The sequence below is a fragment of the Talpa occidentalis genome, unplaced genomic scaffold (assembly GCF_014898055.3).
Source record: "Talpa occidentalis isolate TD23 unplaced genomic scaffold, MPIMG_talOcc4v2.1 talOcc4.9, whole genome shotgun sequence".
In the NCBI taxonomy this organism is placed as follows: domain Eukaryota; kingdom Metazoa; phylum Chordata; class Mammalia; order Eulipotyphla; family Talpidae; genus Talpa; species Talpa occidentalis.
In genome coordinates, this window is record NW_023605305.1 from 2,764,546 (window position 1) to 2,792,385 (window position 27,840).

The 27,840-nt window shown below is 56.5% G+C and overlaps 1 protein-coding gene and 1 long non-coding RNA gene across 9 annotated transcripts in view; one reads left to right on the forward strand and one right to left on the reverse strand.

Annotated features, from left to right (window-relative positions):
• Positions 1–27,840, forward strand: part of CAMTA1 (calmodulin binding transcription activator 1) — a 637,675-nt gene that overhangs the window by 47,938 nt on the left and 561,897 nt on the right. The window contains exon 4 of one of the 8 annotated variants that reach the window (XM_037500531.2): positions 7,091–7,373. The exons of the other annotated variants lie outside the window; for them this stretch is intronic. Within the exon in view, the coding sequence (XP_037356428.1) occupies positions 7,091–7,099 (9 nt within the window). The 3' untranslated portion in view covers positions 7,100–7,373. Of the gene's footprint in view, positions 1–7,090; positions 7,374–27,840 lie in introns of those variants that run through there. 8 annotated transcript variants of the gene reach the window in all.
• On the reverse strand, positions 17,507–18,936 carry LOC129145211 (uncharacterized). The gene is made up of 3 exons (XR_008550430.1): positions 18,878–18,936; positions 18,539–18,761; positions 17,507–17,604 (listed from the first exon to the last, which is right to left on the reverse strand). It is a non-coding gene; the product is annotated as an uncharacterized LOC129145211 (long non-coding RNA).

Consider the following 27,840-nt stretch of genomic DNA (forward strand, 5'->3'; position numbering starts at 1 on the left):
TGGGTCTGCTCATCTCTTTGCTCAGCAGCCATTTCGAGTGCCAGCAGTGTGCCCCAAGCTGTGCTCAGCCTGGCCGTTCAGAATGAAGTAAAGGTGCCCACGACTGGCATGTCGGGCAGCACGGTGCTTCCAGGGGACCATGGCGCTGTGATGTGCATGTGAGTTCTAGGTGGATGTGTGATGAGAAGCTGTACTTTGAAGATGGTTCGTTGTTTGCTGAACAAAGAGAAGCAGCAAGAACACCTTCTGGGCGGGAGGGACCCCACGTGCACAGAAACGGAAGGAGGCAGCAGTTTGGCTCACGTGGGGAACTTGGTCCGGGTCGACGTGGGGTCTGAGGAGAGATGGCCGAGTCAAGGTTTGGGCCAGTGCCCAGCAAGCCGGGCATGCTGTGGTGGGCTCCTCAGGGGTCACTGGAAAGACTTCAGTCAGGGAGTAAAGTGATCGCCAGAGCTTCCCTCCATGGGGTCACTCTGGGGGGGCAGTTTAGAGGGTTTGGAGGGAAGCTGGGAGTCTGGGGAGGAATCCAAACCAGAGATTATTGAGACCTGTTCTTAGGCCATGCCAGTAGAGAAGCAGCTGGCTAGAGAGCTGGGATCGGACCTCTGAGACGTGAAGGTGAAGGGAGGAGCCCCGAGGCTCTGGGGGACGGTAGAGAGTGGGCCTTCGAGAGAAGAGCTGGTTTCCGGAGACTGGGCCTGTGTTGGCGACCTCGGGACACCTGTGGTGCACAGCTAGAGACCTGGGAGGTTGTCGGCCCTGGAGCTGGAGAGAGAGCTGGAAGGAATGGACAGTGCAGGTGAAATTTCCTGAGGAGAGGAGGAGGACGAGAAGGGAGAGCGCTGTCTCCCCATCCCCCCTGGAAAGTGAGGGTGCAGCACGTGGGACGGACGCTGCGCTTACTAAGGAGCCGTTGCTGTGGGAAGAGAACTGGGCGGGCCCAGAAAGCGAGGAGGACCGGGCAGGGAGGACAGGCGCGTGGCACCAGCAGGGTTAGGTTGCAAAGTAAAATTGATTGTATGTGTGATTCAAGTACTGTTCCGAGGGGAAGTGGACGGTAACTTACTAACTTCATTACTTATTTAGCTGTGTTGGGGCAGTTGGTTTACCAATTATAAAAAATAAGATTCAGGCGCTGTCTCATACCAAAATAAATCTAAAAATGAAAAATAAATAGTGGAGGGGCCTCCTTGGTGGCGGGAGGGGTTGAGTCATAGCACTAGGAAGCTGTCTGCAGCCACTGCAGCACAAGTTTGATTCCCGGCCAGGGAGCTACCCACATGGCGCGGCAGACCTCTCCTGTCTCCCCGCTGCTCCCCTCAGCAGTGGATTTCAGTGTATCTGTCTGTTCTGCTCCCCACTCTGGTGAATCCTCTCACCCTCCAATGCTTCTGGCCTATACATCGGCTCTTGTATGCACAAATAAATAAAATAAATCTTTAAAAAAGGGTAAACAGTGGAAATAATAAAAATACTAGAAGAAAATTAGTCCATATTTGCATATAATCATGTTCTTAACATGATACCAAAGTTAGAAAGGAAATGGCTGACAAATAGGATTGCATATAAACCCATACTTCTATTTCCAAAAAACAAGATAAATTAAAATGTAAATGGCAAACTGGGAGAACTGTTTGACACACTTGACAGAACTGGAGACTGCCGGCTAAGCAGATGAGTAACTGGTTAAGCAGTTACTGGGATGTATTTACTACCATTTCCTTCTAAAATTTTGACAAAATTAACAGTATCACAAAATCTTTATGGGCATAATCCCACAAGGATGGGGAGTGTGGGGGCAGTTTTGTTAATGGTGGACTGAGCTGCTGGGCCCTCCCCCTGCCAGCAGAGAAGCCGGCAGAGCTTAGCACAGAATCTCTGAGAAAGTAATGAAAACGGACAGGGCCTTGGGGACTGGTGGGGCTGGATCTGAGGGCGTAGGAGTCACATAGATGTTATAGGTTTGCATCCTTTCCTGCCCTCATAGATCTGCTGAGGCAGGATGAGGCAGGCAGAGGAGAGCCTGGGGGCTGAACAGAGGCAGGGGACTGGCGTGCGAGAATGGGCTTGGGTACAGGACGGGGGAGGCCCCTCAGGCCTGTGTCCCGGGTCTGGGGGTCGCTCACAAGTCCCGAAGTCCAGCTTCATTTCTACCCAGTCCTTGCTTGGATCACGGTGGTCTTGGCAGAAGCAAATGCAGATCCTTTCCGGAGCAAGACAGTGGCCCCACACCGCAAGGATCTCTGCTGTTGGCGCCAGCGTCTGGCGCGGCCCAGCAGGCGAGGATTTAAGACAGTTAAGTGGGAAACCAAGAGAAGCAACAGACTATGAAGTGGATCCTCAGGGACTCGGGATGAGGTTATTGGAAAAGGGTAATGTACAGAGCACATTTAGAGAGAGCGAGGGTACAACTGAGAATCAGGGAACTAGAGCGCAAACAAATCCAACTGTAAATTCTAGAATTGAAGGACTGTATCTGAGCTGAGATTAAGATCTCGACTGATAGGTTTAATGGGAGGTTAGTAGTAGTAGTCGGTCGGAAGTACCCGCGTGGTAAGCTGTGGAGAGGAGAGTGGTGCAAACACGTAAAAGAAAGCCGGCAGCGCCGAGGCCGCCTCAGCGTGTGTCCTGTGACAGCGTATGAGGACAAGGGCAGGCGCGGTCATCGGAAGGCGCTCGGCCAGCGGAGTGTAAGTTCCATAAATTCGTGTTCTCTGAGGAGCCACTGTCGGCAGTTTTGTGTGGGTGGTTCTCTGCACGCTGACGATGCAGCCGCGCGTGTCCTGTGTGTGCGCGTGTGTGTGTGGGGGGTGCGGTGTACCTGCTTGTGCAGTGTGCACAGCTGTACATGTATGCACCGCATTTGTCTGTCTGCACACCTGTGTTCACACACACACATGTCCGTGCGTGTGGGAGCCGCACGTGCCTCTCGCTAGCCCTTCCTCCCAGCCTGTCTGTGCCAGGGCAGAGGCCGGTGGCCTAGAATCGTCTTTGTATTTTCCTCATGCAGCCAGTGAGGCACGTGGTAGTCACACTGCCCACACGCTTCCCAGGTTTCTCCAGGCTGCTCGTGTCCAGTGTGGATGTTTCCTTGTGCCCTGCAGAGGACAGAAAAATCTCATACTCAAAATAAATGCACAGATGAACACTGTATTTAAATTTCAATATAATTTGAAATTATATTGCAGCGTGCCTCTGCTCGCTCAGTGGCAAGCAGGCGAGTGTCTGGCCCTCCCCCCGCCCCCAACTCCGCACCGGCACCAGTGTTAGCTGTTTTGGGGGGCCTTCTTAATGCCAACAGGCGAGAGAGGTCGGCTTTAATGTCATGTTTCTTGGTGTGTCCTGAGGTCTAGCGTGTGGGGGCCGCTTACAATTCCTTTCTGGAGTCGTCTGCTCAGGCTTCTGCTCTTCCCAGCAGGGTCCTCAGCCCTTCCCTCTCTGACTGCCGTGTTCCTCCTTAAAGGCCGTGGGGTGTGACTTTCCTGGCTCCTCACCTGTATTCCGGGCGGAGCGCCTGGCCTGTGGGCACACCGTGCAGCCCACCCCAGTCGTGGTGTCCTCCCTTGTCTTCTTTGCTTGGAATTCTTATCCCTAGATAGCTGCTGTGGAGAAACCCTTCCTGGGTGCGCAGGGTGAGGCAGCGCTCCCCCTGATGCTTATGATCGAATCTTGGGGCCTTTTCTGCCGACTTGAAACATTGCCTCTGCTTTGCGGGCCCCTCCCAGCTCTTCCCCAGCTGCGGGCTGCGCCCTCTGTTCTCTGTGCCCGGCGGCCCCTGCTTCCTCCTCGCCTCCCTGCACACACCCGCTGAGAGCAGTCAGCCGACCGACCGTGTCGTGAAGGTCCAGCCTTGGACATCAGAAATCGAGAGGGGCTGTGGTGGACACGTGGCTGTTGGTCTAGATGACATGTTGGGGTTTCTGGAAGTCGAGGTCACCATCTTTTCCCTGTTGGCAGCAGCCATCGTGAGCTCTAGTTGACGTCGTCGCTGGCCTTCTCCGAGGGGCCTGGCCCCAGTAGGGGCTTCTCATCTGTAGCTTGGGGCTGGTGACGGGAGGAGATGGGGCCGCAGACCAGAAGCAGCCGCGGCGCGGCCCTGTCCATGCGCTGGGTCCTCCTCCCTCCTGCTTTCTTATGGATTTGTGTTTTTGGGGTGCTGACCTGCATTGTATTATTTTTCCCTAGTGGGAGAGAACCGGAAATGGGCGGGCCGGACCTGTGACAGTTAATGGCGGGTAAACCCGAGTCTGAGGGGACTGTCAGGAATCCCGGGACAACTCCATGCGCTCCGGGCTGGGGCGTGTCTGAAGCGGGTTGGAGTCACGTCTTCTTAGGGAAGCAGTGCCAGGCTGTGCCCTGATTTTGATTTAGAAAAATGGTGATTTTAGGTTTGTGCTTAACAAGAAAGTGAGTAATCAGATTGAAATTTAAATACAGTATTTATCTGTGCATTTGAGTATGAGGAGATTTTTCTGTCACCTAACAGGGTGACCTGGGACAAGTGTGTCCATACTGGCTCCTCCCGCCTTTCTGCCAGGCAGTGGACTCAAGCTGCAGAGGGGCCTGTCCTGTGCCCCCTCACCGGTCCTCAGCAGATTCTTGGAGGTGTGATGGGCCCATCGTACCGCAGAGCTCGGGCTAGGGAGGCAGCGGTCAGGGTGCTTGTAGCGGCAGGAATGGGCACAGAGCAGGATCTCCATGACCCGAGCAGACGGGGTGAAAGAGGAGGGAGTCCTGGAGCCCTCGGTGGCTTCTCAGGCTTTTATTGGGATTGACCAGGTACACGGCAAGCAGGGGTGCCGGGGGGCCGGGAGGCTGGCAGGCCTCCCAGCCCCAGCAAGTCTTCACTCTTTCTGGGCTCTCTGGCATTCTCTGGTGGTCTCTGCTGCTCTTTTGATCTCTCTGCTTCTCTGCTCTATTCTACTGGCGTCCCTGTGACGCCGCCCTTATAAGCCCAGTCTCTTAGCCCAGGTGCACCCACTTACGCATGTCCACACCCCACTCCAGGCGCCCGCCATCAGGCAGGCACTCAGGACTGCAGGGATCCGTCATCTATCCTAATGGCGGGAGGGCAGAAGAGCCTGATGCCATTTACTTACCAAATGCTTCTGTGGGAAAATGTGCATCTTCCCAACACCTCCCTCAGCAGAGGGGTGTGGGAGGTCAGGTCCTTGTTGAAGTTGAGTCGGGGGCTCCCCAGCTTTGCCCCTTGTTGTCCCTGGCTCTCTTTCGATGATACTCCTTGAACATTAGGGACAGAATGAACTCCTAGTTGCCTTTACTTTGCTCTATCCCAAGTGAAATAACTCAGCTGAAAAAGGGGAGCTAAAATACTTTGTGGAATCTCTTAAATCACCTGAAATGTTATCTTGTTGGCACAGATTTATTCAGAACCACTGGTGTGCGAGGACTTGGTTGTGAGGCCCTGTGTGTGCCTGGCTGGGCCTGAGCCCTGGGGCCCTCTGGGGCCTGGCTGGCCGCGGGGCCGCGTGTCGGGCTGGCGTCTGTGACTCTCTCTCGGCGCTCGGCTGCTGCAGAATCTGGGCTAGTGTTGTTGGGGGCTGGTGAAGTGTAGGGCTGATGTCAAAGACTGAAAAGATGCAAAGGTACTTACCCTCTCATCAGGAAGAGATTAGAACTAGACGCACGTACTCTGGGAGTGCAGGGGAGCGCACAGGTGCTGCTTCTCTCCTGTTTAATAGGAAATATTTTTTAAAACAAAGCCTGACTAACTAGACCCGCTGGCTTCCCGCGCTGCCTTGCAGACCCGCCGAGCGGTCTGAACACTAACGCCACTAACACGGCGCGGCTGTGCAGTGTCGACGCCGTCTGTGGGTGCAGGCCCTGCACGCCTCCAGCCGCAGACGCGCACGGCACGTCAGAGAGACAGCATTCTAGGGAAGAGAACGCTCCTTTCCTGTCCAGTAGCAGAGGCACTTCAGGAAAAAAAAATCCGGTCTGAGGCGGGAACACACTTGTGTGTGGCGCACGAAGCCTGCAAGTTATTTTTAACAAAACCTAATCGGAGAAACAGAAACCTGATGTTCATGGAGTTTTTTTATTTGTTGATTGCTCTGAGCCACCAGGAAGAGTAGTGTTTTTGGAATTTGATATTAACAAGGTAAACGCAGACTTAGCCATCGCAGGGACACTGAGCCAGGGGCCTGGGGGGGCGCCTGCCGGGCGGCCCCGCACGCACCTGCCTGTCAGCCTGGATGCCAGGCCGGGTCCTGGAGCTGGGACCGGCCTGGTCCGGCACAGCCGGGCCTGGCGGTGGGGGTGCGGTGGGCGAGGGCCAGTTTGCTGGCTGTTCCCTGCGGCTGGCGGTCGTGACACGGTCAGCTCTTCACCAAAGAAAACCTCAGCTCTTTCTGCTCTTGTAAAAGCCAAGCTTGTTAATGAGGAGGATGAGTAAATAAGAGTCAGAAACTGAAGCCTAGCCTCAGACACTTTTGCTCTTGTAAGATATGCCTTGTGTCAAGCTTCTATTAATTCTGGGTAATTCCAGTAGAACCAGCCAGTTATTTTGCTTAAAATGTCTCCCCCCGCCTGGGCAGTAAGAGTTGAATGTGAGAACAGATCTTAATAGATATAGTTACACAGCTTATTTTATCATGTATCACTTTATTGCTGTCTTCTAGAACATTGTTATACTAAATGTTCCAATAATGGAAATTTTATGCAACTACTTCAAATGAAACAAATTTGCAAAAACTCAATTTTGGAACTGTTCCTTGGGGAGAGGGAAAAAACTCACCACGCTGTGACCAAATTAGATTTCTGATATGTTGGCAACTTATCAAACACTGTCATTTCCAGAAAAGAGGGTGTGGGGGCCGGTGGAAGTGCCCGTCCTTCTCAGCCACTTCTCACCGGGGGTGTTTTGGGTGTTAACATGATTGAATGGTGAATGTTTATAAAAATGCTGCTGGTAACAGGTAATTGAAATTTTGGTTTTGTGCCTAAGTAAAATGCCCTGCACGGCATCGGGGATGACCGTGCGTGGCCACAGCGGAGTCGACTTTTCAAGAACTTGACTTTGAATTCTCAGAGATGTTGGTTTACTTACTGGAGCTCCTTTGTTTTGCAGAGATCATGACGCAGCCGTCCTTTTGGATTTCTTTTTAATAATGTGTGACCCTTCACCTTTGATCCCCTGACCTGCATTACCTTGGTAACCATTTCATTTTTTAATTTAATTTCATTTTTTACTTTTGGTGTACAAGCTGTAACATTTCATCTCTCAAAAGTGTAACACGCTGATTTCCTCAAGTAGAGCTACCCCTTTGGGCGATAAATTTGCAAAATGCTGTCTTCGTTTTCTGTATTAAAATTCATTTCAGTTTTAAAATAAAGTGTAATCTGTGTTTTCATCCTCTTAAGATTTAAGTTGAATGAATGCATTTCTCATGCAGTGCAGCTCCCTTTCTGTTATGTTTTGCAACAACTGAATGAACTTGGTATTCACATTGGCTCACCCACCGGCCTCCCAGCCCCTCCCGGCCCTTGTCACTGCCCCCGGCCACCCCCACGCCCTTCCTCCACACACTAACTGGCCTCTCTCTCGGAAACAGTGGCAATGTGAATTTAGTAGTCTGCGCTGCCACGTTGTACAATCTCAGTCACATTTTACACTGCCAGGTGTTCTTGACAGAAAGCTTAGCCCTTTAAATTTCATTGGGGGGGCTAGGAGATAAGAGAATTGTCTAATCTGCAAAATAACCCCTTTCCTCTCCTTTAATATCTTGTTTCTTTGAGGCGTAAATTATGATCAGCCACACTTCCCTCGGGCCCTTCTCCCTGCACCCCCGGGCCCCTGTCTCCCTGCACCCCCAGGCCCCTCCCTGTCTCCCTGCACCCTTGGGCCCGCCTCCCTACATCCCCAGGCCTCTGTCTCCCTGTACCCCTGGGCCCCTCCCTGTCTCCCTGCACCCCTGGGCCCCTCCTGGTCTCCCTGCACCCTTGGGCCCCTGTCTTCCTGCACCCCAGGACCCTGTCTCCCTGCACCCCGGGCCCGTCTCCCTACATCCCCAGGCCCCTCCCTGTCTCCCTGCACCCTGGGCCCTGTCTCCCTACATCCTCAGGCCTTTGTCTCCCTGGACCCCCAGGCCCCTGTCTCCCTCCACCCACGGGCCCTCCCTGTCTCCCTGCACCCTTGGGCCCTGTCTCCCTACATTCCCAGGCCTCTGTCTCCCTGCACCCCAGGCCCCTGTCTCCTGCACTTGGGCCCTGTCTCCCTGCACCCTTGGGCCCCCTGTCTCCCTGCACCTTGGGCCCTTGGCTTCCTGCACCCTGGCCCTGACTCCCTGCACCCTGGGCCCTCCCTGTCTCCCTACACCCCCAGGCCCTGTCTATCTGCATCCCCGGGCCTCCCTACATCCCCATGCCCCTCCCTGTCTCCTGCACCCTGGCCCCGTCTCCTAGCACCCCCCTGCCCCCCCCCTGTCCCCTCCCTACCCCTGCCCCTGCCTGTCTCCCCTACCCTCCCCTCTGTCACCTGCCCCCCCCTCTCTCTCTCCTGCCCCCGGGCCCTGTCTCCCTCACCCCCGGCCTTCTCTCCCTCCCCCCGGCCCTCCTTCCCCTCCCTCACCCCCAGCCTGTCTCCCTGCACGCCCCCCGGGCTCTCTCTCTCTCCCTGCCTAGCTGGTTGACTGCATAGACACACACATGTGCTGTTTCATGACTGGTGTTCAGGCCGCATGTTTTATTACATCCTACTCTTCAGAAAACTCTTATTTGAAAGCAACACAAACCAAATCTAAGAATAAAAGTCAAACTTGAGTTAACTTTGAACTGTCAGGATATCCCTAAGAAATCATGTTCTTAAAAAATCACGGGAATCTGAGCATGGCCTACTGAAGAACAGATTATTTTTTAAGTATCTCATTATTTTATTCTCTAACATTTAATGCTGGGGCTTTAATTGCACACAGCTGAAGCTGCTAAATGAGTGCTGAAATGGATTTAAGTCCTCTCTGAGCTTTGTTGATACCTATAAAAGTTTATGTCATTCATTAGAGCCACAGATTAAAATTAGTTGTAGTGAGCTCTTCATTGGAGATCGGAGCCCACAAAACACTTCGGGCCTACTCGCCCGTTTCTGTCCGTTGCATGCAGACCTGGAGCCCTGCCTTTGGCCTGTTGGGGATCTTCACAGACTCGCGAAAATGCGGCGCGAGAAATACCAGCAGGTTTAACTTCTGTGGTCACAAAGCCGGGGGTGCATGGCCGGGTCCTGCCAGCAGCTGGGAACAGCTGCCTTGTCAAACCTGTGTCCTCAGGTGATTGCGCCCACGTTTGGGAACGTTGTCCGGTCCCACTCTCATTTGTTCCTTTGACGCCATGTCCTCCAGCCCCAAGGGGGTGGTGTGTGGCTTGGGATTTACTGAATGGAGAAGCATGGCCTCAAAGGAGCTGAGCACCCCTGCCTCCCTGAGGGCGTGCTGGCCGGTGGTCCCGAGAGAGTCCCCAGCTCCCGTTGACAGAATCTGGCCCTCAGCTTCGCTCCCGAGGGCCCCGTGTCCTCTGGACAGAGCCAGCGCTTTAGTCCAATGTCTGTAGGTGCTGAAGAGGCCTTAATAGGTGCTGAAGGAAACTGTTTTCATTATTATGTTTTATTTTGCACTTTGGTCAACTCGATTTTCTTTAAAGTTTTCTGCTTGATACGTTTTAAGACGCCACGTTTCTCTAAGAGCTGTTTATGCCGTGATTATTGCTTGTGTTAAGTGAGCCCTGCTCGTTCAGCCGGGACTGGGGAACACGGGCGTGTCACTGTGCGCCGCGGTTTTTACAGGCACGACTCTGTGAGAAACCCTAGTCCAAAGGCTGAGAACCTGCTTTCGATTATCGGTGTCTAGAGACACAAACATGTGCACACACACGCCTGCTTTCGATTAACAGTGTCTAGACACACACGCACGCACGCACACACGCTCCTGCACATGACTTTCACATTGATGTTAAAAAGAATGAAATGGGTTGTCAGCCTAACTGAAAAGTTTGTAAACCATTTCATTGGTTCTGCTCGGCTCTGTCCTCTGTGGAGTGTGGATCCTGTGGGTCCCCCTCACATTTTGGCCATGCGATGGGCCCCAGGAGCCAGGAGGATGCTCTGGAGATGGACCCCCATATGCTGAGAGGCGGGTCGGGGTTCCGGGGCAGTGCCAGGAGCATGACCCTGGGGCCAGGCTGGGTGGGGTCGGACCCCTTCTCCACCTGGTCACCGGTCTCCCCCAGGCACAACTCACCTCTCTGTGCCCTCAGATTCCTTCTCTTGAAAATGGGGGTGATACAGTCGTACTTCTGGGGGTTGTGGTGAGCCTCACTACGTGAGGTGTACAGGGCAGCACCTGCATGCAGGGCAGCTTTGGGCTGGGGCTGCCCCCAGGAGGCACCAGCAGAATGGGGGTGTCAGTGAAATGGAGTTCTGAGGGGAAGATGCACTGCCAGAAAGTTAAGCTTTAAAGAATGGCCCTGGTGGTCTCCTGGCAGCAGGAGGGCGATGTGGTCAGCGCCTCTCGATGCGCAGCAGGCACTTCTGGTGAAATGGGTCCCGGACCTTCCAGGAAGAGGTGTTGAGGTAACCAGGAGCTGCTTCGCCCTTGGTGGGTGGATCCCCTGGCTTTAGCTATTCTGGACTCGGAGACAAGAGGAGGGGCCCGTGGGAGAGACCCTGTCTTTCCCGGCGTTGCCGCCCTCATCCTGTCCCAGCCTCAGTCAGCGCCCACGCGCCGCGCTGCCTGCCCGATCGGGGTTACCAGCTGTGAGCGGCGTCCGTGCTTGTCCGCGTGGCGGGAGGCTCCCGTGGAGGCAGGGTGCTCTCCGTCTGCTGACCACCTGCGTGTGTCCGAGGTGGGCAGGGTGGGCTTCCTTGGCGCCCGTGTCCCAGAGGCTCAGGCCGGTTCACGAAACCCCGAGGGTCGCACGGGTGCAGCGCAGGACCGGGTCTTAACCAGACGCCCTATTCCCGGCACTGCCGCCTGCCTGCACCCGACCAGCCTTGCCCCTGACACGCCTGGTCCTGTCATGGGGGGCTTGGCTGGAGCGGGAGCACCCCTGACGCGTGAGGCCTCCGGGACGGCCACCACCAGGGTCACGTGGGCAGTCCGAAACACCGGGCGGTGGCCCCGGCCCAGATTAGGGCCTGTCGTTCTAGCTGAGACCTGGATCCAGAGTTCAGAAATACAGGGCGTAGGCGGATCCCAGGACATCACTGCCGTGAGGCCGGGGCCCGTGAGGGCCAGGCGCCTGGTGACTCAGCGCCCGCCCTCGGCAGGTGCCCTTTTTGTGGACACCGGGTGAGGGCAGTGGCCACCTCAGACACCAGGGCGGCCTGGCCACAGAGCTGATGTGGGGGACGCTCCTCTCTCCTTGTCTCCTCCTGTCCGCCTTCGCCCTCTGTGTTTTTCCACCCTCTGCTCTGCTCTCCCTGCCCCCTCCTCCTTCCCACCATCCCCCTAGAAAGCGCGGGAGCCCCCTGGCCTGCTCACCGCGGTGTCCAGAGTAGGTGCCCTTCCTCGGTGTCGGGTGTCTGGAAATTGTTGACCTGTGTCTGTAACTGTTTGTCCTGACGCGGCGGTTTATCTGGACGCCTCAGTTGGGCACGGCGGGGGCGGGGGTTAGATAGTTTGAGAAACGCCAGCGTCCATCTCTGAGTAGGGCGGGCCCCAGCCCAGCAGGACGGACTTGCTCTTCGAGGGCCCTGTGGTTTCAGTGTTGGCTGCGTCGTTCTCAGAGCTGCAGGGCTGAGGTGGGGGTCGGACCCCCGGGTTTGGTGATGAGGAGCCCCTTCCTGAGCAGGAAAGCCCTTCCTCGAGGCCCTCGGCCAATCCTGACTCTGCTCAGGGCGCCGCCTCCCTCCCCGTGTCCGAGGGGAGCCGAATGCTTGGCACGCCTCGGTGGACACGTGTGCTCAGCCGTGCGCCCCAGGAGGTGATGGAGAACAGAGTAACCTTGGTCTGCTGCTCCCCCACCCCCGATGAACATGTTCTTGAGTTAGAGCCGTTTGAGGGTGAGAGGGCTTGGTGAAGGAGGTTGTGGGGGTCCTCCCCCCTGCCCTGGCCCAGGCGCCGAGTGGGCCGCTCCAGCCAGCTCAGGCTGGGGGTCCAGGCCCCGGAGGCGAGGAGAGTCCTGTTGGGACACGGAGGTTTAGGTTTTTCTTCCGTGAAACCTGCCCCAGCCAGACTGGGGTCAGCAAGGGGAGGAGCCCGACGGCTGCCAGGTGCGAGGAAACGGGGATCTGTGTGTCCCCATTTGTGGCTGCCACGCCCCGGTAGGCCGTGGCTGTGGTCCCGGCATGTGACTCACCTCTGACTGTCCACTAGTCTCTGCACGCGCATCTCCAGCAGATGCAAAGGCAGCACGGGGGCAGGCATCAGGGTGCCCATGGCCTGGCCTTCTGGCCCTTGCTCCTCGGGTCCGCTCCCCTGAGCATGTGCTCCCCCTCCACCCTTCCTTCTTCCAAGGGGAAGCGGGAGGCTCAGTGCTCCGGGCGCGGGTCTGGCACCTGGGGGTGCGGCCGGAGCAAATGCCCAGCCGGCGCGGCTCCTTGCAGTCTCATCAGCACAGGTAATTAAGAGCAGGGGCTGATAGACGGCGCGGATCTGTGCGGAGATGGGTCTGTAATTAAAGTTTTAATTAAAGCAACACCAGACCAGGCAGATGGCTCTGATCCCCGCGTCCTGTAACCAGACAGCCGCGGCTTCTCCATCCTGCAGACGAGTGGGCAGGTAGCGCCCTGGCGAGGCCGGGCGGGCCGGCCTGCTCTCCCTGCCTGCACCCCGCGGCCAGTCCCGGTGGTGGCAGCGCTGCAGCTTGGCCAGGAGCTCCCCGCGCAGCCCCGCTCTGTCTGCCAGGTCTTGGGTTCTGTCAAGGCATTGCCCAGCCTGCTGTCCTCGCGAGGCCTGGGGCGTGGGGCCTTAGGCCGGATCGGAGAAGCTGCGGAGTCTTCTTTAGAACCATCAGCCAGATACCTTACTAAAGGGGAGCTTGTTGCCTTGGGGGTGCGGGCGTGGCCCCCACAGCAGTGTGGCCCTGAGAGGGACTGTCCCCGACTGAGGCACGTGGCTGTCCTGTCTACGCAGTGACCCTCCGAGCCTCGGGCAGAGCAGACAGGCTTGTCTGGGGTCCCCACCCGAGCCGGCCGCCGTTCTGGTCTGTCAGCGGGAGGCGGCGCAGACTAGTGGACCATAATGAGGGCCCCAGTCGCCTTGGCCGAGGGAGGCAGTCCCCATCCCCAGTCCCCAGTCCCCCCCGACCCCCGCCTCTTCTGGTGCCCCCTGCGGGAGGCCCTTGAGGTGCGTTTCCACACCCCCCCTCGCTTATTCCTGGACGTTCCTCTTCTGCAGGGGGGACACATCCCAGCTTGGGGCTGGGGAGATGGTTTCTGCCTGCTCTGCAGTGGGCAGCTTTCTCCCCTATTTCTTTGAAAGAGCAGTCACGCCAGGTCGCAGACGGCCTGGCCATTCCAGCTGCGAACCCAGGCCCAGCAGTCCCGGCAGAGGTGCTGGTGCGTGGTGCGCGGGACCACGCGTGTGGCGGGGCGGGGTGCGTGCCCCTTTTGCTTTTATTCGTCGAGATGCTCTTGGTTTTCAGACAGGTGGGTGAAACATAAGCCACTGGGGGTAACAGCCTTTGTGCTCATGCCAGGAAGTGCTGGCCGCGCTGCCTATGCAGAATTCCAGCTTTTTCTTCTCCGGTTTGGTCGGAGGCCTGTACGTGTAGCCTTGGAGTAGACACACAGGCTTGGATAGCAGGAGCCTGCGTATGAAGTGACCCCAGCGCCCAGTGAGGGCTCTGCGTGGTCTCTCCCCAGGGAGACCCAGCTGCCCCGCCCCAGCGGTGGCTGTTCACCTCTCTCTGGTAGGTGTGCAGCCCACTTAGCCCTGCCTGTTGCCTGTGCGTGTGCGGGTATGATGGGGTATGTGGGATGGTGGCGTGTGAGCGTGATTGTGTGTGGGATGGGGGTGTGATGTGTGTGTGTGGGGGCGCTGTGCCCACGCTCACAGTGACTTTCATGGAAACACACGTCAGCTCAGTGCCCAGCCGCAGGCGGTGCCCTGGGCAGAGTAAAGCAGCAAGTGACATGAAGGCAGATCTCAGAACTCACTTCTGGTTGGGGGAGGGGCGGTAAGCAATAAATAAAATGACAAACACGTGATCGCCTGTGCTGACCAGAGTTCCTGCCACCCGCCTCTCAGGGGCGCTGAGGAGTCCCTGCTGCGGTCACCCTCACTTTGCAGACCAGGTGGGAGAGGTCAGGCCAGCAGCTCAGGGGTGCGCCCTGACAAGGGGCGGGTGGGGTCTCCCGGGGAGTCTGCCTCCAGAGCGCACGTTCTCACACCACGCTGTTTGGTCTCTGTTAAAAAACTGCCCAATGTCTTTATTCCTAAATAAATCAGCCAGCAGAGACATGTGGGTGGCAATGAAAGTGGTGAGGAGCAGCGAGGCAGGGCATGCCCTCCACGGGCTCCTGAATCTGTGCGTTCACACGCCTGTGCCCAGCCGATGGTGTGTGACTGATGAGCAGGTGCCTCTGGAAGGGGATTTGAGGGAGGCGCCTGCGAGGCGTGGCCACAGCTGGAGTAAGTTCCCTAGGCAGCAGTGCAGCAGTCGCCCCGGTCAGCGTGGGTTTGGAGAGAGGTGGGAGGCCCGGGTGGCTGCACAGAGGCGGTGGGAGGCCGAGCGGGAGGTCACCAGGAGCTGTACTGGTGCTGCCCCGTAGGCGGTGGGAGGTCCTCTGATCCCCTGAAGGGGAAAGGAGGCCATCCCAGAGCTTTTGAGCAGGAGAGGAGGAGACAGAGGCTCACTGAGGGGGCTGCGTGGAGGTGAGCCTTGGGCAGGTTGGCTCCTGCAGCCGCAGACCCCACCCAGCCCTGATGCCTGCCAGCCACATTAGTACAGTGCAGTAGCCACATGAGTACATTTTTAAATGATTGAAAAAACAAAGATGACTGGTACTATCTTGCGGCACACGGAGTGACGTGAAGGTCAAATCTCAGTGTCCACTTAAGTTGTGTTTGATTGGGGTCGGTCCACGCGCCCCCATTGGTCTGTTGTCTGAGGCTGCAGAGGTGGCAGCCGCCAGCTGAGTAGCTGTGACAGTGATCATCTGGCCCCACATCCTGAAATACTTCTCTGACCCTTTAAGGAAAGTTTGCTGATCCTAGGGGGTTGGGGTGGGTCAGGGAGACCAGTGAGGAGACTGGTGGGGGTGCTGGCATGGACCAGGGCAGTGGGAAGCAGCCAGCTTCGGGCTGTGTTTCAGAGCAGGAGCTGCCGGGCTGTATGCAAACTGAGCACCTGGAAGAAGGCGGGACCCTTTCCCTGAGCTTGGGCAGACACAGGAGTAGCAGGCCGGGCGGAAGGATGAGGGGCAGCCAGAGCTCTGTCCTGGCCTCCTGACTTGAAGGTGCAGGTGGAGGTGTGGCTTCGGCAGTCACACATAGGGGTGTCGTTTAGAGGTGAGCTAGCTTGGGAAGTGCTTCCAGCACATAGAAGGTTCTTGAAGCTCTGCTCCAGATGAAACCTGCAGGGGTGTGGGCAGATACAGAGGGCCACAGGGAGCCCTGGGGTCCCCACTGTTGAGAGGACGGACGAGGAGGAGCAGGGGAGAGGGCCTCAGGGCAGAGAGCGGATCGTCTGTGTCAGGTGCCGCTAGAGGTCAGATCCGGCAGTGTTGGCAGTGGACCTGGTGGCGAAGAGGTTGAAAGCTGTGTGTGTGGCCCCTGAGGGCCACAGTCTGGTTCTAGCGAGTTCGAGTGACTGGGAGGCGGGGGCTGGGGCTTTCCGGGAGGTGTCTTTCTGCTGCATTTAGCTGGAGTGGGATTCGCCGGGAGAGGGGGCAGGGGGCGAGCAGGACCCCGGTGTGATGGGGACCCAGAGCCAGGCTGTGGGCGCAAGTGGAGGCTGAGGGAGGTGAGGGGCAGGGAGGTGAGGGCAGCCGGGCAGTGGGACGCCTGGGTTGGCTGTTGGGCGGGTGCTGTTCCAGTTGATGGCGAGGCCGGCGGTGCCTTGGACGGAAGCATGTCTGCCTTGTGTTCTGGTGGCTGTGGTTTTCAAAAGTGTAAAGGACTGAGATTAATTCTAATAATAGATTTTATTTCGCCCAGTGTGTCGAAAATGTCAACACATAATCAATATGAGAATTACTGCGGTATTGGACATGGTTTTGGTTCTAAATCTCTGACGTCTGGTTTGGATTTACACTTCCAGCAGGTCTGAATTCAGACCAGATGCGTTTCAAGGGCTGGGCCTGGCTTGGCGTGGGTCCGGGCTGGCCGCGGCACTGCCGGCCAGGGTTCTGGGCGGGAAGGGCTCACAGCAGAGGCCAGGGCTCGCGAGGGGGCGTCTGGGTGGCTCTGAAACCACCGAGGCTGTGTGAGCAGAGCAGGCGGGGGGAGGCTTCGTGACCTAGTGGCTCAGTGGCCGCCCTCGGATCTTCTCAGGCCCCCCCACCCCCGCTTTTTTCTCAAAACATCTGTGGGGCTCTGAGGGGTCGCTTTTGCCTCGTGTCAAACCCAAGTGGTACCTCCTCGGGATCACGGGCATGGGGTGAGCTTTCTGAGGCAGAGTCAGACACCAGAACACAAGGGCATACTCAGATAAGATCTTCCCCCAAACGGCAACTTTTCATTTCTGCTTCTGTCATCCCGGAGGCCTGTCTCTGAGTGGTGATGAAAATGCTAACTCAGTGTAACTCGCGGTAGTCTTTGTCCCCCGGGAAAAAAATTTCTCCTTGAAATTCTTATCTTCATTTTGTCATCTTTCGATTCCTATCATTGTTTTGCCACAATCTTCAAATTCTCTTAGTAACACTTCACTCAGCAATCCTCAATGTGCCTGAAGCCCTGCGGAAGCATTTCGTGGCTTCCAGGCAGCTCCATGTGACACAGGCAGCAGCATCCGGAACTGACTGCCCTTGCTCAGGGCGCCTCGTAGGGCAGGCGTGGTCAGCGTCTGCTGCGCGGAGGAACAATTCAGCTGTCCACCTCCCTGCCTGCCTCCTGCGCCTCTCCCTGTCTCTCCATCTTTCTCTGTCTGTCTGTCTGTCTGTCCCTCCCTCTGCCCACCCACCTGCCCACCCACCTACATTTTGGCTTTAATCCACAACATGTCCTTAAAGATTTAATAAAAATTGGTGAGGACGAGGTCAGAAAGCAAAGTCTTTGCTTCGTAGGCCAGGAGAAAGCGAACTATTCTGAACAGGTGAACGGCACACCTCAGCCACACAGGTGCTCCCGCTGCCTCCCACAGCTGCCGGGACAGGTGAAAGGGTGCGGGTTCTGTGCCCTTACCAAGCAGTAAAGATTTAGTTCCCTTTCGTCTCATTTCTTGCTGTGTTGGGATTAACCAGAACCGCACCCCCCCCCCCCCCCCCCGATGCCACCCACCCTGATTCTGGGAGGAGCGCACGCTGAGCTCTGGGCTTCTGCTGCGAGGTCACGGCCCGTCCGTGCGCTGATGTCACACACCCTGGGGTGGCGCAGTGGGGGTGCCCCGGCCTCAGTCTTCCCCCGAGAGCACTGCTGAGAGTCCACATGGGCACTGAGCCCTCTCTTATATAACGTTCTCCTTTGCACCATCGGATTCACACGAAGGAAAACCCTGTGAACACAATTTAGTGTAATAACGAGCGCTGCTCATTATGAAAGTTTTCTTAAACTCTCTGTTCTAATTAAAATGTTTCCATCTGATGGGGAAGTGTTGGAATCCCAAGAACTGGAAATTAAGCAAGAAATTAAAAGAACATTAATGGCTTTATTGCAATTTATTTTGAGGTTTTCCTCCCCACTTAATGGTGTCTTGCTTATAAAGTCACTCCTGCGCGCACAGATGTTGATGACGAATGGGCTGGGCTGGGGTGCATCCCTGCAGAGCTGAGCGCATAGTGACGTCACTCGTATAAATCGTGACATGTTATGATAAGAGAACCCGAGTATCAGCTTCATAAAAGCCCCTTAGCAGCGTCACCCCCTTTGGTGCACACGCAGTTCCAGTGTCTCTGGAGGTGAAGCCGGCGGGGAGGCAGGGGGTGGGGGCTTTGACATCTGTTCTCTGTGGTTTGTCTTAGGCCTGGGTCACTAGCATGCCTGGTTGTCACTCTTGCCTCCACGAGGCCGAGGTGGCGCACTTAAACTTGTAATTTGCCCCTTCAGAAGTGTCCTGCTGAGACCTAGACCCCCAGATGTGGCACCACATATGCTGCCCCAGCCCCCTCCCTCCCCGCTTCGGCGCTGTCTCCACACTGGTTCTGGAGACCAGCCCAGATGGCTGCCCCCTGCACAGCCTGCCCGAGACCTGCCGCCTCCCTGGGCCCTGCTTCCCTGAGCCCTGGGCGGGCCTGGCCGAGGGGCTGTGGGGTGGGTGGGAGGGGTGTTCCTACAAGCCAAAAAGGTTCATGCTGTTTTTGTTTACACAGGTCTTAACATTGTTGTAGCAGGAAGCACATGTGCAGAGAACAATGGAAACAAGTCAGAAGCAGCTGACTCCACAGAGACGATCCCATTTTATGTATAAAAAAAAGTTTATATCTGATCACCTTGAAATCTTCAGCTCGTTGTTCTGGTGTCTTGAGCGACTGTTGAACTGAGTAACTCCTAGGGAGACCGAGCCTCGGCGTCGGAGGCTCCCGTCAGGCCCCTCGGCTCCCCTTGCGTGTCCTGAGAGGGACCGACTCCTGCTGCTGCACGGCCGCCGAGCTGTCCAGCCCTGGAGAGGGGGGTGCTTGCCCTTGAGCCTCTGGTGCATCGGTTGCTTCAGATCTGAGTGGAAGTCAGTTCCAAGTAGGGAAGGTTAGATAGCACCCCGCTTCCCCGCCTGGGTGCCCCAGCTGGTCCAGTGAGGCTCAGGAGCACAGGGTTTACCCCAGATCTCTCACCTCACAGCTCTGCCCCCGAGTAGTGCCCAGGCCGGAGGGAGGAGGGAGCTGAGCCTGTGGGGTGAGGCTTTTCCTTCTGCTCCGCTGTGCATTGTGGGGAGTTCATGGATCCTGGAGGGGTGACTAGGACCCTTGGTCCTCGCCACATGACTCAGTGCTGGAACCGGGCCTGAGAAGCTCTGCCTGTGGCCCTGTGCTTCAGCTGACAGCACCTCGCAGGGGCCCTGGACAGTCGCGCTTGTCCTGGCAGATGGCCCTAGACGGGGATATTAGTAGAGGGTGATGGTTCCTAATGGCTCCCCCGGGCCCTGTGTGAGAACAAAACAAAACTACAAGTAGTTTGCTGAATATGCGTGTCAGGGAAACAGTCTTCTGAATTAGTGTTGATTGAATCTGAACCTTGATCACCTTTGAACCTTTATTTTATAATTTGATCCTTAAAAGAAAAGGTTTTGTGGCTTTGCGAAGGTGCAGCCTTCAGCCCCCTAGAGGTTGTGCTGTCAAGTCTCGAGATCGGTTGTAAAGGCCCCGGTTTTGAGTTACGCGGGGCAGTGTCAGGAGGCGGCCAGGCCTGTGTGTGGTGTGAGCAGCGGGGCGCTCGTGCGCGTGCGGGCATGTACCTGTGCGGGCTCAGTGCCCGCTCCCCTGCCCCTCCCCGGCGTCTCCTCCCCCCTGTGCCTCTGGAAATGGGGCGAATTTTCTTCAGTTAAAAACAGAAATAGAAGCGATGGTCTTGACCCACTTTACACTTACTTATTCCAGGCTCTCACACACACTTGTTCATGGGGCCGCGAGAAGAGGGTCCTTGGAGCAGGGTCGCGCCGGCGCCTTCTCAGCGGCACTTTGCCGTCCCGCCAGCCCCGCATCCGGCCTCAGGACGGCTCTGCCAGGGCGTTCATTGTCCTCAGGACCCAGAATGAGTCTGAGCCGAGCATGCCTGAAAACGAAATAGATTTAAGTGACCCGCTCTGTCCTGCCCGCGCTGTCCGGAGGGGATCGTGGGCTGGCCGCGGGCACAGGTCACCTGCGTGCGCCTCACCCCACGCGCCGGGGCTGCTCAGTGGCCACGCTTCTCCTAAGCACCCCCCCCCGCCCCCTGCGATGGATGATGTGGTTACATATTGTCCCGCAGGAATGGATGCTCCCAGCATGCAGCCTCTGTGTGCCCGCGGGCGTCCAGGGTTTGGGGTGGGCAGGTGCAGCGCGTAAGCGCCCCCACGGGCAAACGCGGCCAGGGCAGCCCTCCCGCTCCTGCTCTCTTCGCGTCTTAATTTGCCTCTCCTGTGACTGCAGAGTGGGAAAGCGTTGAGATTTGGGGGTAAATGTAAACATTTCTGTGATTGAAATGACTGGCGGGCTTTGGAATTGGGAGTCACAGGCCTGGGTTCCTGCACCTCCCGATGAGGAGAAGCTGGAGCGTCGATGGCGTCGCAGTAGCGAGACTCCCAGCGAGAGTCTGGGGAGACGCCTGAGAAGTGGAACTGGGGAGGCAGAAAGCAGACACTGAGCATTTCCCTTGCTCTTGAGTAATTGAAAAGCTAACTTTGGCATCCAGCAAGGTGAAGCAAGATGCAGCAAGATGCTTCCTAGATCAAGTGACATCACAGAGCTGCAGGGGGCGCTTGGGGGGCATCACCTGGGCAATGCGGACGCGCGTGTGGCCCAGCTCACCTCTGCGCATGTCCCCCGCCCTCTGTCCCCTGTGGGCCGAAGCCAGAGCACCAGGTTGTTCTTGGAGCCTTTGGGGACGTTGTCTTTCTCTCTCTTTTTTTTTAACACAAAGAGCAAAAAGCACAGTCAGGGAGGCGGCATCCTGCGAGGGCCGCCTGGCTCCAGGTGAGTGTATTCGTGGCACTAACGTGTGACAAATTGTTCCACGATCTGAAACTCCTCTTCAGGCCTCGTCTTTTTCGTTTGTCAGGTTTTGCTCATTTCATTGTGAGCGCCTGTTCTTTCCTGCCCGCCGAAGGAGCCCGCCGAGACCACAGAGAGAGAAGGCCCAGTTGAACTTGGATGTTACTTCCCGTTGAGAAGTAACTAGCATTTCTGATCCAATCAGTAAATATGTTTCAGTTCCTTTTGAATAAAGCGTGAAAAGCAAAGAGCGGATTTTTATGTACCACGAAGCAAAACAAAAACAAGAAAGCCTCTCAGGGCATAATGCATTTTTCATTAAACTTACTGCTGAACTATTTTGATTATGTAATCTTATCCTCCCGTGAAAGTATAAAAAGTGTGAATTCTGGGGTGAAGAAATAATTGCAGAAGGTGGTTAATGAGGCAGAACTCACAAATCTGCATTTCTAGTTTTGTGGACAAATAAATCATCAGTGGAAGGAGAAATGTAAAGGAATTCTTGATTGCATTCAAGAGAGGCGAGGTTGAACTTTTTTTTTTTTTTTTTTTTAACTAAAATAGACTTTTACAGCCTCTCAGAGGGATGTCGTGGGTATTAAATAAGTGTCATGTGCCCGGAATAGCAGCCTGGGCGCAGGGAGCCGAGTGCCGGCTGTTTATTCTTATAAGGATTTTAGTGTGAAGATTAAATCATGTTTTGATCGTGCATAATACGCCGTGCTATAACTTTATTACGGTGACTGTCCACTTGTAATGCCATGAAGAGTGGCTCTTAAAGCCAGGAAGAAACGGGCGTGTTTCTTGGTGCTTCGGCAGATGCTGGGGAGGCCTCCCAAGTGCGGCCCCAGCGGCCTGGCGCAGGGCAGGCTCGTAACCGGGAGCTCTGTTGACATTACGAGGCTTTGAGAACTCTGAAGGTCTGATGGGCTCACTGCTTTCAGTGCTCCCCACCATTGCTGGGGGGTGTCCCGAGTGTCCGGGGCTGCGTGCAGGGCCAGCCAGTGCCCCCTAAGCTGCCGCAGAACCCCACATCTTGCGCTCGCTGACTCGGGATCCAGTTCTCACTCAGCTCCTGCAGTGCAGAGCGTGTCGTGTGCCTGAGATCTTCCCGAGCGGGGGCCTGAGGGTGCCCCTGGTGGCCCACAGAGGGCTTCAGCAGGGAGGGCCTTGCTCCTGGGCCCACCACAGCCTTCAGAAGGGGAGTTGCCTTGGGTTTGGTTCTTTCTGAGAACTTCTTAGCCATTCAGTGGATTTTGGAAAGCCCCAGGTGGTGAGTGTTACCCCCCACCCCGACCCCATGATCTCACACACTTTCATGTTTTGTGGCGCCAGAGGCACAGCCTCACTTGGCCCTTCTGTGACCGCACAGGTTGGGGTGCTTCTGGTGGGAGGGTTTGCAGGGGAACTGGCCATAGGAAGGTGCATGGATACTCCACAGGGGCCAGGCACCCATTCGTAGATGCCCCCCTGAACCTGCCCTGTCCAGCATGTGGGGGCCACGGCACTCGGTGGTGGTCCCTGGGGACGGCTGGAATCGGGGGCATTCTGCCTTCCTGCTTAGTCACTGGCCAGACTGTGACTCTTGGCCTTTGGGTGAGACCAGGAACCGAACCCCACCTCCACCCCTGAAAGTGGGGGGCCCTGGTAAAGTCGCTCTGTCTTTGATGGGTGTCCTCAGCTGGGGGAGAGGGTGGCGCCGCTGAGTCTAACCCCCAGGTCAGGAGCCATGTGAGGCTGAAGGGGCCAGTGGTTGGAAACTGGACCTCGCGGCAGGCGCCTAAGTACAGGTCCCTTGTCTTCCCCAAAGGCCACCCCCGCTCTTTAATTTAAAAGTTATTTGAAGAATCCAGGCTTCTTGTTTCAGAATGGCTTCATATTCACAGCCAAGTTGCGGAGGAGGTGCGGCGCTCCCCCGCCCCCGGCCGTCCCCACCCTTGGTTGCCCCCTCGGCTCACTTGCACGTGCGTGTTTTCCCAGTGGCCCCATACGTGGCCCACGGCCTTTGAGGCCAGTGCTGACCAGCCCTGGGCTCGGGCCGCAGCCTTTGTCTCGATGCCCCACTCTGCTTCTGGACCTGTCCTATTTCTGCCTCAGACCGTGTCTGTGGTCACTGGACACTAGGAGGCCTGTCTTTGATTTTCCTGGATCTCAGCCCCCGTGTAGCTGCCCCGTCTGTGCCCTGCGTGGCCTGTGGACACGAGGCAGGCGGGCACGGGGTTCCACGGCGTCGCTTCCCATGGCTGCATCCCAATTCCAGCCAAGGCAGAAGCACTGCATATACCCCCCCCATGAGCCCCCCAGATAATTACCTTCAGAAATACAGAAGGAAACTCGGGGGGACTTACAGTTAAAAATCCAGTGGCGAGTTCCAGCACAGTCTATTACTTGCATTATTATAGAAACGGAGAAAATAGCAACTCACGCTTTATGTACCGTCACTGTTTAAGGAGATGATTCTGCAGACCATGCCTAATGGGATTTTTTGGACAACCTTGAGGGCTCCCTCCTCAGATGGAGGTGTGCAGTCAGGGAGGCGGAGAGGCCTGGTTGGTCACCGGCCTGCAGCGGGGCCGAGTCCTGGGCACCAGCTGCCCACACCCTGAGGCGCTGCAGCCCACCCTTGTTCCTACCCAGTGTGTGTCCTGGACTAAATCAGGCTCTGGGAGTGGGTTTTGCATTTTGAGTTCATTTTGGAGGACCCAGCTTCACTGAAAATGACGTTTGTTTTAAAGATGCCGCCACCCTGTGTTTCTGTGAACCCAATAAAAATAGCTTGGAATAAAATTTAATTATGCTTTACTGAATATTTCATGTGAAATTAAGGGGCAAAATTTGCCTTTAAAAAGCACTATAGGTTTGGAAAGAATTAGGCCTTTGTAGGTTCTTTGGACGATACGATAATTAAAAGATTTGTTCAGCTGTTTTTTTTTCCCTTTTTGAGGAATTTAAGGAAATTCCCCGCCCTCCACCGACCACCTCAGACATCAGGCCGCTGGCTCCGGTGAGCCAGCATCTTCCTGTCAAGTGTAAAATAGGTTTTTAATCTTCTGATGGAGATGTTTAATAGAAAGTAAGTGTGAGACTTGCTTTGGTTTCTGCTGAACCTGTATTTAAATCCACACAAACAGTTTGAATCAAGTGAAAACATCACTGGACCAGCTATTTTCAACATTGCAGGATGTAAGAACGCTAAATGGGGCTCCCTTTTAAAAATAGAAATGGCTGCTTGCATTTACATAATTACTGCTAACTAGCACAACATTTTAAATGGTGACAAACTCTGGGTAGAAAAAGTATCTGTTTTTAAAAGCCTGGTAAGAGAAATTCGAACGCCAGAAGCTACCTGGCGCTGAGGGCTTTTGCAGAAGCAGGGACTGGAGGCTTTGCTTCCTGCTGTCCTGGAGGAGGGGGCTTGGGCAGCTCCTCAGAGACCCCTAAGCTGCCCGCCCTCTCCCCCCGACCCCGGCCCCAGCCCCCGTCATTTTGAAGTGGGAGCCCAAGGAGTCATTCCCTCCCCTGTTGGGGAGGGCGTTGAAAGGTGTCTGGGGGTAAAGTTCAGAGTCGGTGGAAAGGGCGTGGGGGCAGATCTGTGACAGTGAAGAGGGCGTTGGCTGTACAGACTCAGCAGTGCTTCCAGCCAGTCACTCGGGAGTGCCCTTGAGCCTGCCCTTCCCATCCCAGTACGATCCACCCGTAAGGTGCTTTGCTCTTCCGCTCTGCACATCCCCACTGCCACCACCTCGCCCAGGCTGCCCTCATTCTCTCTGCCTGGACATCCTGCTCCTGTCTGGACTTGTCTCCTGCAGCCTTGCAGGAACCAGGCTGGTCGGTGCCTTTGCATCCACTCGGAGTGGTCAACCTGCGTGACCCGGTTCCTGCCCTGCGCCAGGCCCCGCCACAGGCTCTGTCCTCTGCACGCTGGCCCTGGCCACACCGGGGATGCACCACGCAGGACTGTCCTTTGCACGAGCTGTTTGCTCTGTGTGGCTGGCCCTTGGCATGTGCTGGCATCTTCCTGCCGCCAGGGCACCCTCCCACGACAGCCCCATCTGCCAGACCCCTCCACGCTGTCATGCGGCCTATCTGATCTTGTCACACGTTTGTTGTTTACTATTGCACAGACCATCTTTGCATATCTTTTTAGTTTTCACCTCTCCTCCCTACCCCCCGGAATGTCTGCTCTTTCGGGGCGGGGGTCTTGTCTGTGTTCCTAGCCGCTGGGCGTGTGCGCAGGTGCAGTCACTGGTGGGGTGCAGGCGGGAGTGGAGCGGCAAGGGCATGCCTGTGCAGGCCAGCCCGGCCTGGCGCTGACCAGGGTCCTGAAGTGCTAGAGGTCCCCATGTGGCTTTGGGACAGTTGGGACAACGTGGCCCTAGACCTTGCTTGGCGTTGCCAGCTGACATTGGGAATTTGCAGAACGAACGGCCGAACTTGCCCGGGAGCTGTCTGTGTCCCAAGTGCTGGTTGCCAAGCGCCCGGGGAGGCGAGAAGCCAGAGCTCTAGGCCATGGCGGGCACTCGGCCTCCGTGCTCGGGCTGTGGGGCAGTGGCTTCCTTTGCCAAGGCTGAATTGAACTTCTCTCCCACCCAGCCTGACGAGCCGCATTTTTTATGATTTGTGCCAACTTGGCGGGGCTGGTCTGGGCGAGGGGCGCCTCTGCTGTCTTTGGGTGCCCAGCTGTCCAGCTTCTGAGAGCAGCTTCTCACTGCCTCGGTTTTCCTCCTGGCAACATCTCAGGTTTTTAGGAGGAGAATTAAGGCTGCTGATACCTCAAAGACTGGCGAGGGGGCTTGGAAGTTAGTTAGCAGAGCCCTTCATGTTCAGCGTCCCAGGGAAGTGAAGAAGCACGTTCCAGCTCGCTGTGCCTCGGGGAGCGTGCCTCATGTGCGGCTGTGGCCCATGCGGCCTGTCTGCTAAGCCCACGCTCCCCTTCATGCTGCTGTCTTTGTGGGACATCCTCACAGTGGCTGGTGGCTTAAGTGGAATTGGTGACTTCCCAGTTACAGTGGGCGGGGCCTTTTTAGGCCTGGGGGCAGCCCCGGAGCTGGGGGACGTCAGCTGCTTTTGACTGAGTGGCTGCTCACTAGACCTGATGGCAGCATCTCTCCCTTCCTGTGTGTGACCAGAGCCCAGGGCTGCCTCTTCCCGACTAGAAAACCCCTGAGGGGCAAGGGCAGGTAAGAGCAGAGAGGGCCTGGGCTGCTGGGCCGGGAGGTGTGAGACAACGTAGGGCAGGCAGGGCTGCAGGTCGGGGTTTAGCCAGTGGTGAAGGCTCTCATGTGTGCCGAGGGGGCGCCCGCAGTGGGTGGTTGTCCCTGGCCTGTGAGCTGGTGACGGGCTGGGAGGACGTGGCAGTCACTGGATCCTACTTGTAACCTCAGCCAGTCTTCACGGAGGTCATTTCTCTCTGCTGCCAGCCACGCCAGCTGCCGCCCCTCCCCTGTGTCCCTTTGCGGGGCTGCTTTTGAAGTTACTGTGCTGGCTTAGTCGACTGGGTCTTCTAAGCATTTTGCACATAAACTGGGCACCAGGGGTTGATAATGTGATAGGATTAGGTGGCCAGGGACTTGCCCTCGGGGATCAGTGGGCATCGGTGTGTCCAATGCCAGGACGTTGGTTTGACACATGTGCAGTGTCTATGGCAATTCCTATTTACTTGTTTGGATGCAACATGAAGACGACTGCCTGTGATGCAGTGGGAGGATGCGGCGCTGACCCTGTCTCCGGCCTCGACTTTGGGAGCAAGGGCAGAGCCCTCACTTACTGTTCTTGGCTCTATCCTTAGACTTAGAGGGGCCCGGATGACCGCCTGCCCACAGGCTGGCCCGTCTCGTGCCGGTGCTTGTGCTGGCCGAGCATTGCCAGCCTTCCTGGCCAGCCCCCCACGCCCGCCCTTGCCTTTGCACCCACCAGTTCTGGAACCTGATGAGCCCTGTTGCCTGGGGCTGGTGCCGGCCCAGCTGCTCCTGCCCTAAGCTGCGTGTCCTTGCTGAGGGCAAGGGTGGCGCCTTCAGCATTTCTGAAGCCGGTTGAGAAGCGTAGGTGTTTGTTCAGGTGTAGCGTGCCCCACGGGGGAGAGCCTAGCTTCGTGTCTGCTAACGGTGCATCCAGCGCTCGTCCGCAGGTGTGTGTGTTGGGGGGTGCTCAGCCCGCCTGTCAGGCAGGCCCGTCGCAGCTCCTGGGGGAGAGGGCTCGTGACTGGGGACGCTAATCCTGGGGAACTGGGCATGTGAGTTTTCCCCTCAGGTTTTACGGGCAGTTTTGGGGGGCAGTTGAGGAAAGACACAGGACGGGGTCTTCCCGAGTCTCATGTCCGGTGGGATCCCCTTCGCTGTAGCTGGCCCCTGGCCTGATTACTGGAATGGGCTCTGCCCTCTGGCCACGCTTGGTCTCCACGTAGGTGTCTGGCTCTCTCGGGGCCCCTGGCTTTCTGTTGGAACTGTTACTGCCATTTGTCCCCGCACCCCAGCTCCTGGCCCGCGCTGGCCTCTGTCCACGAGGTTTCCTGTCCCTCGGCTGCCGGGGAGCTGCTGCTCAGGGAAGGGTGCCCGTGTGCTCGGCCCACAGAGGCCCCGTGGGGGACGCCCGGGCTCCGCAGGGATGGCAAGGGACAGCCCCAGCCGGGCCCGGGCCGTGTAGCTGATGGATGGCGCCTGTTCTGGGAAGCCGCTTACAGTCTCATGTGCGCGGACTTCTAGAATAAATGACTGCTTTCTTAATATTTTGAATCATTTTCTTCAGCACATGTTTTGTAGTCGTGGTTTGAAAGCTTGCCAGATATGTGCCTTCGCACAGCTCCCCGTGGGGCTGGATATACAACCGGGCCAAACAGTGTGATTTAAGGTTGAACATAATTGGGAACTGAGCAGTCACTTGCTTGCGTTTGATGGAATGGCAGCGGCGCGCGCTGGAGTTATTTCTCCGTTAAAAAATTATATAACACACACACACACACACACACACACACACACACACTCTCAGAGTCTCACGGCCTCATCATAAAGAAGTCGTGTCTGGAGCCACTGGGCAGAAACACTAGCACGATAAATAATTGCTTGACTTTTGTGGTGCGGCAGTAATTAACTTCAAACAGATGCTGGCGGCTG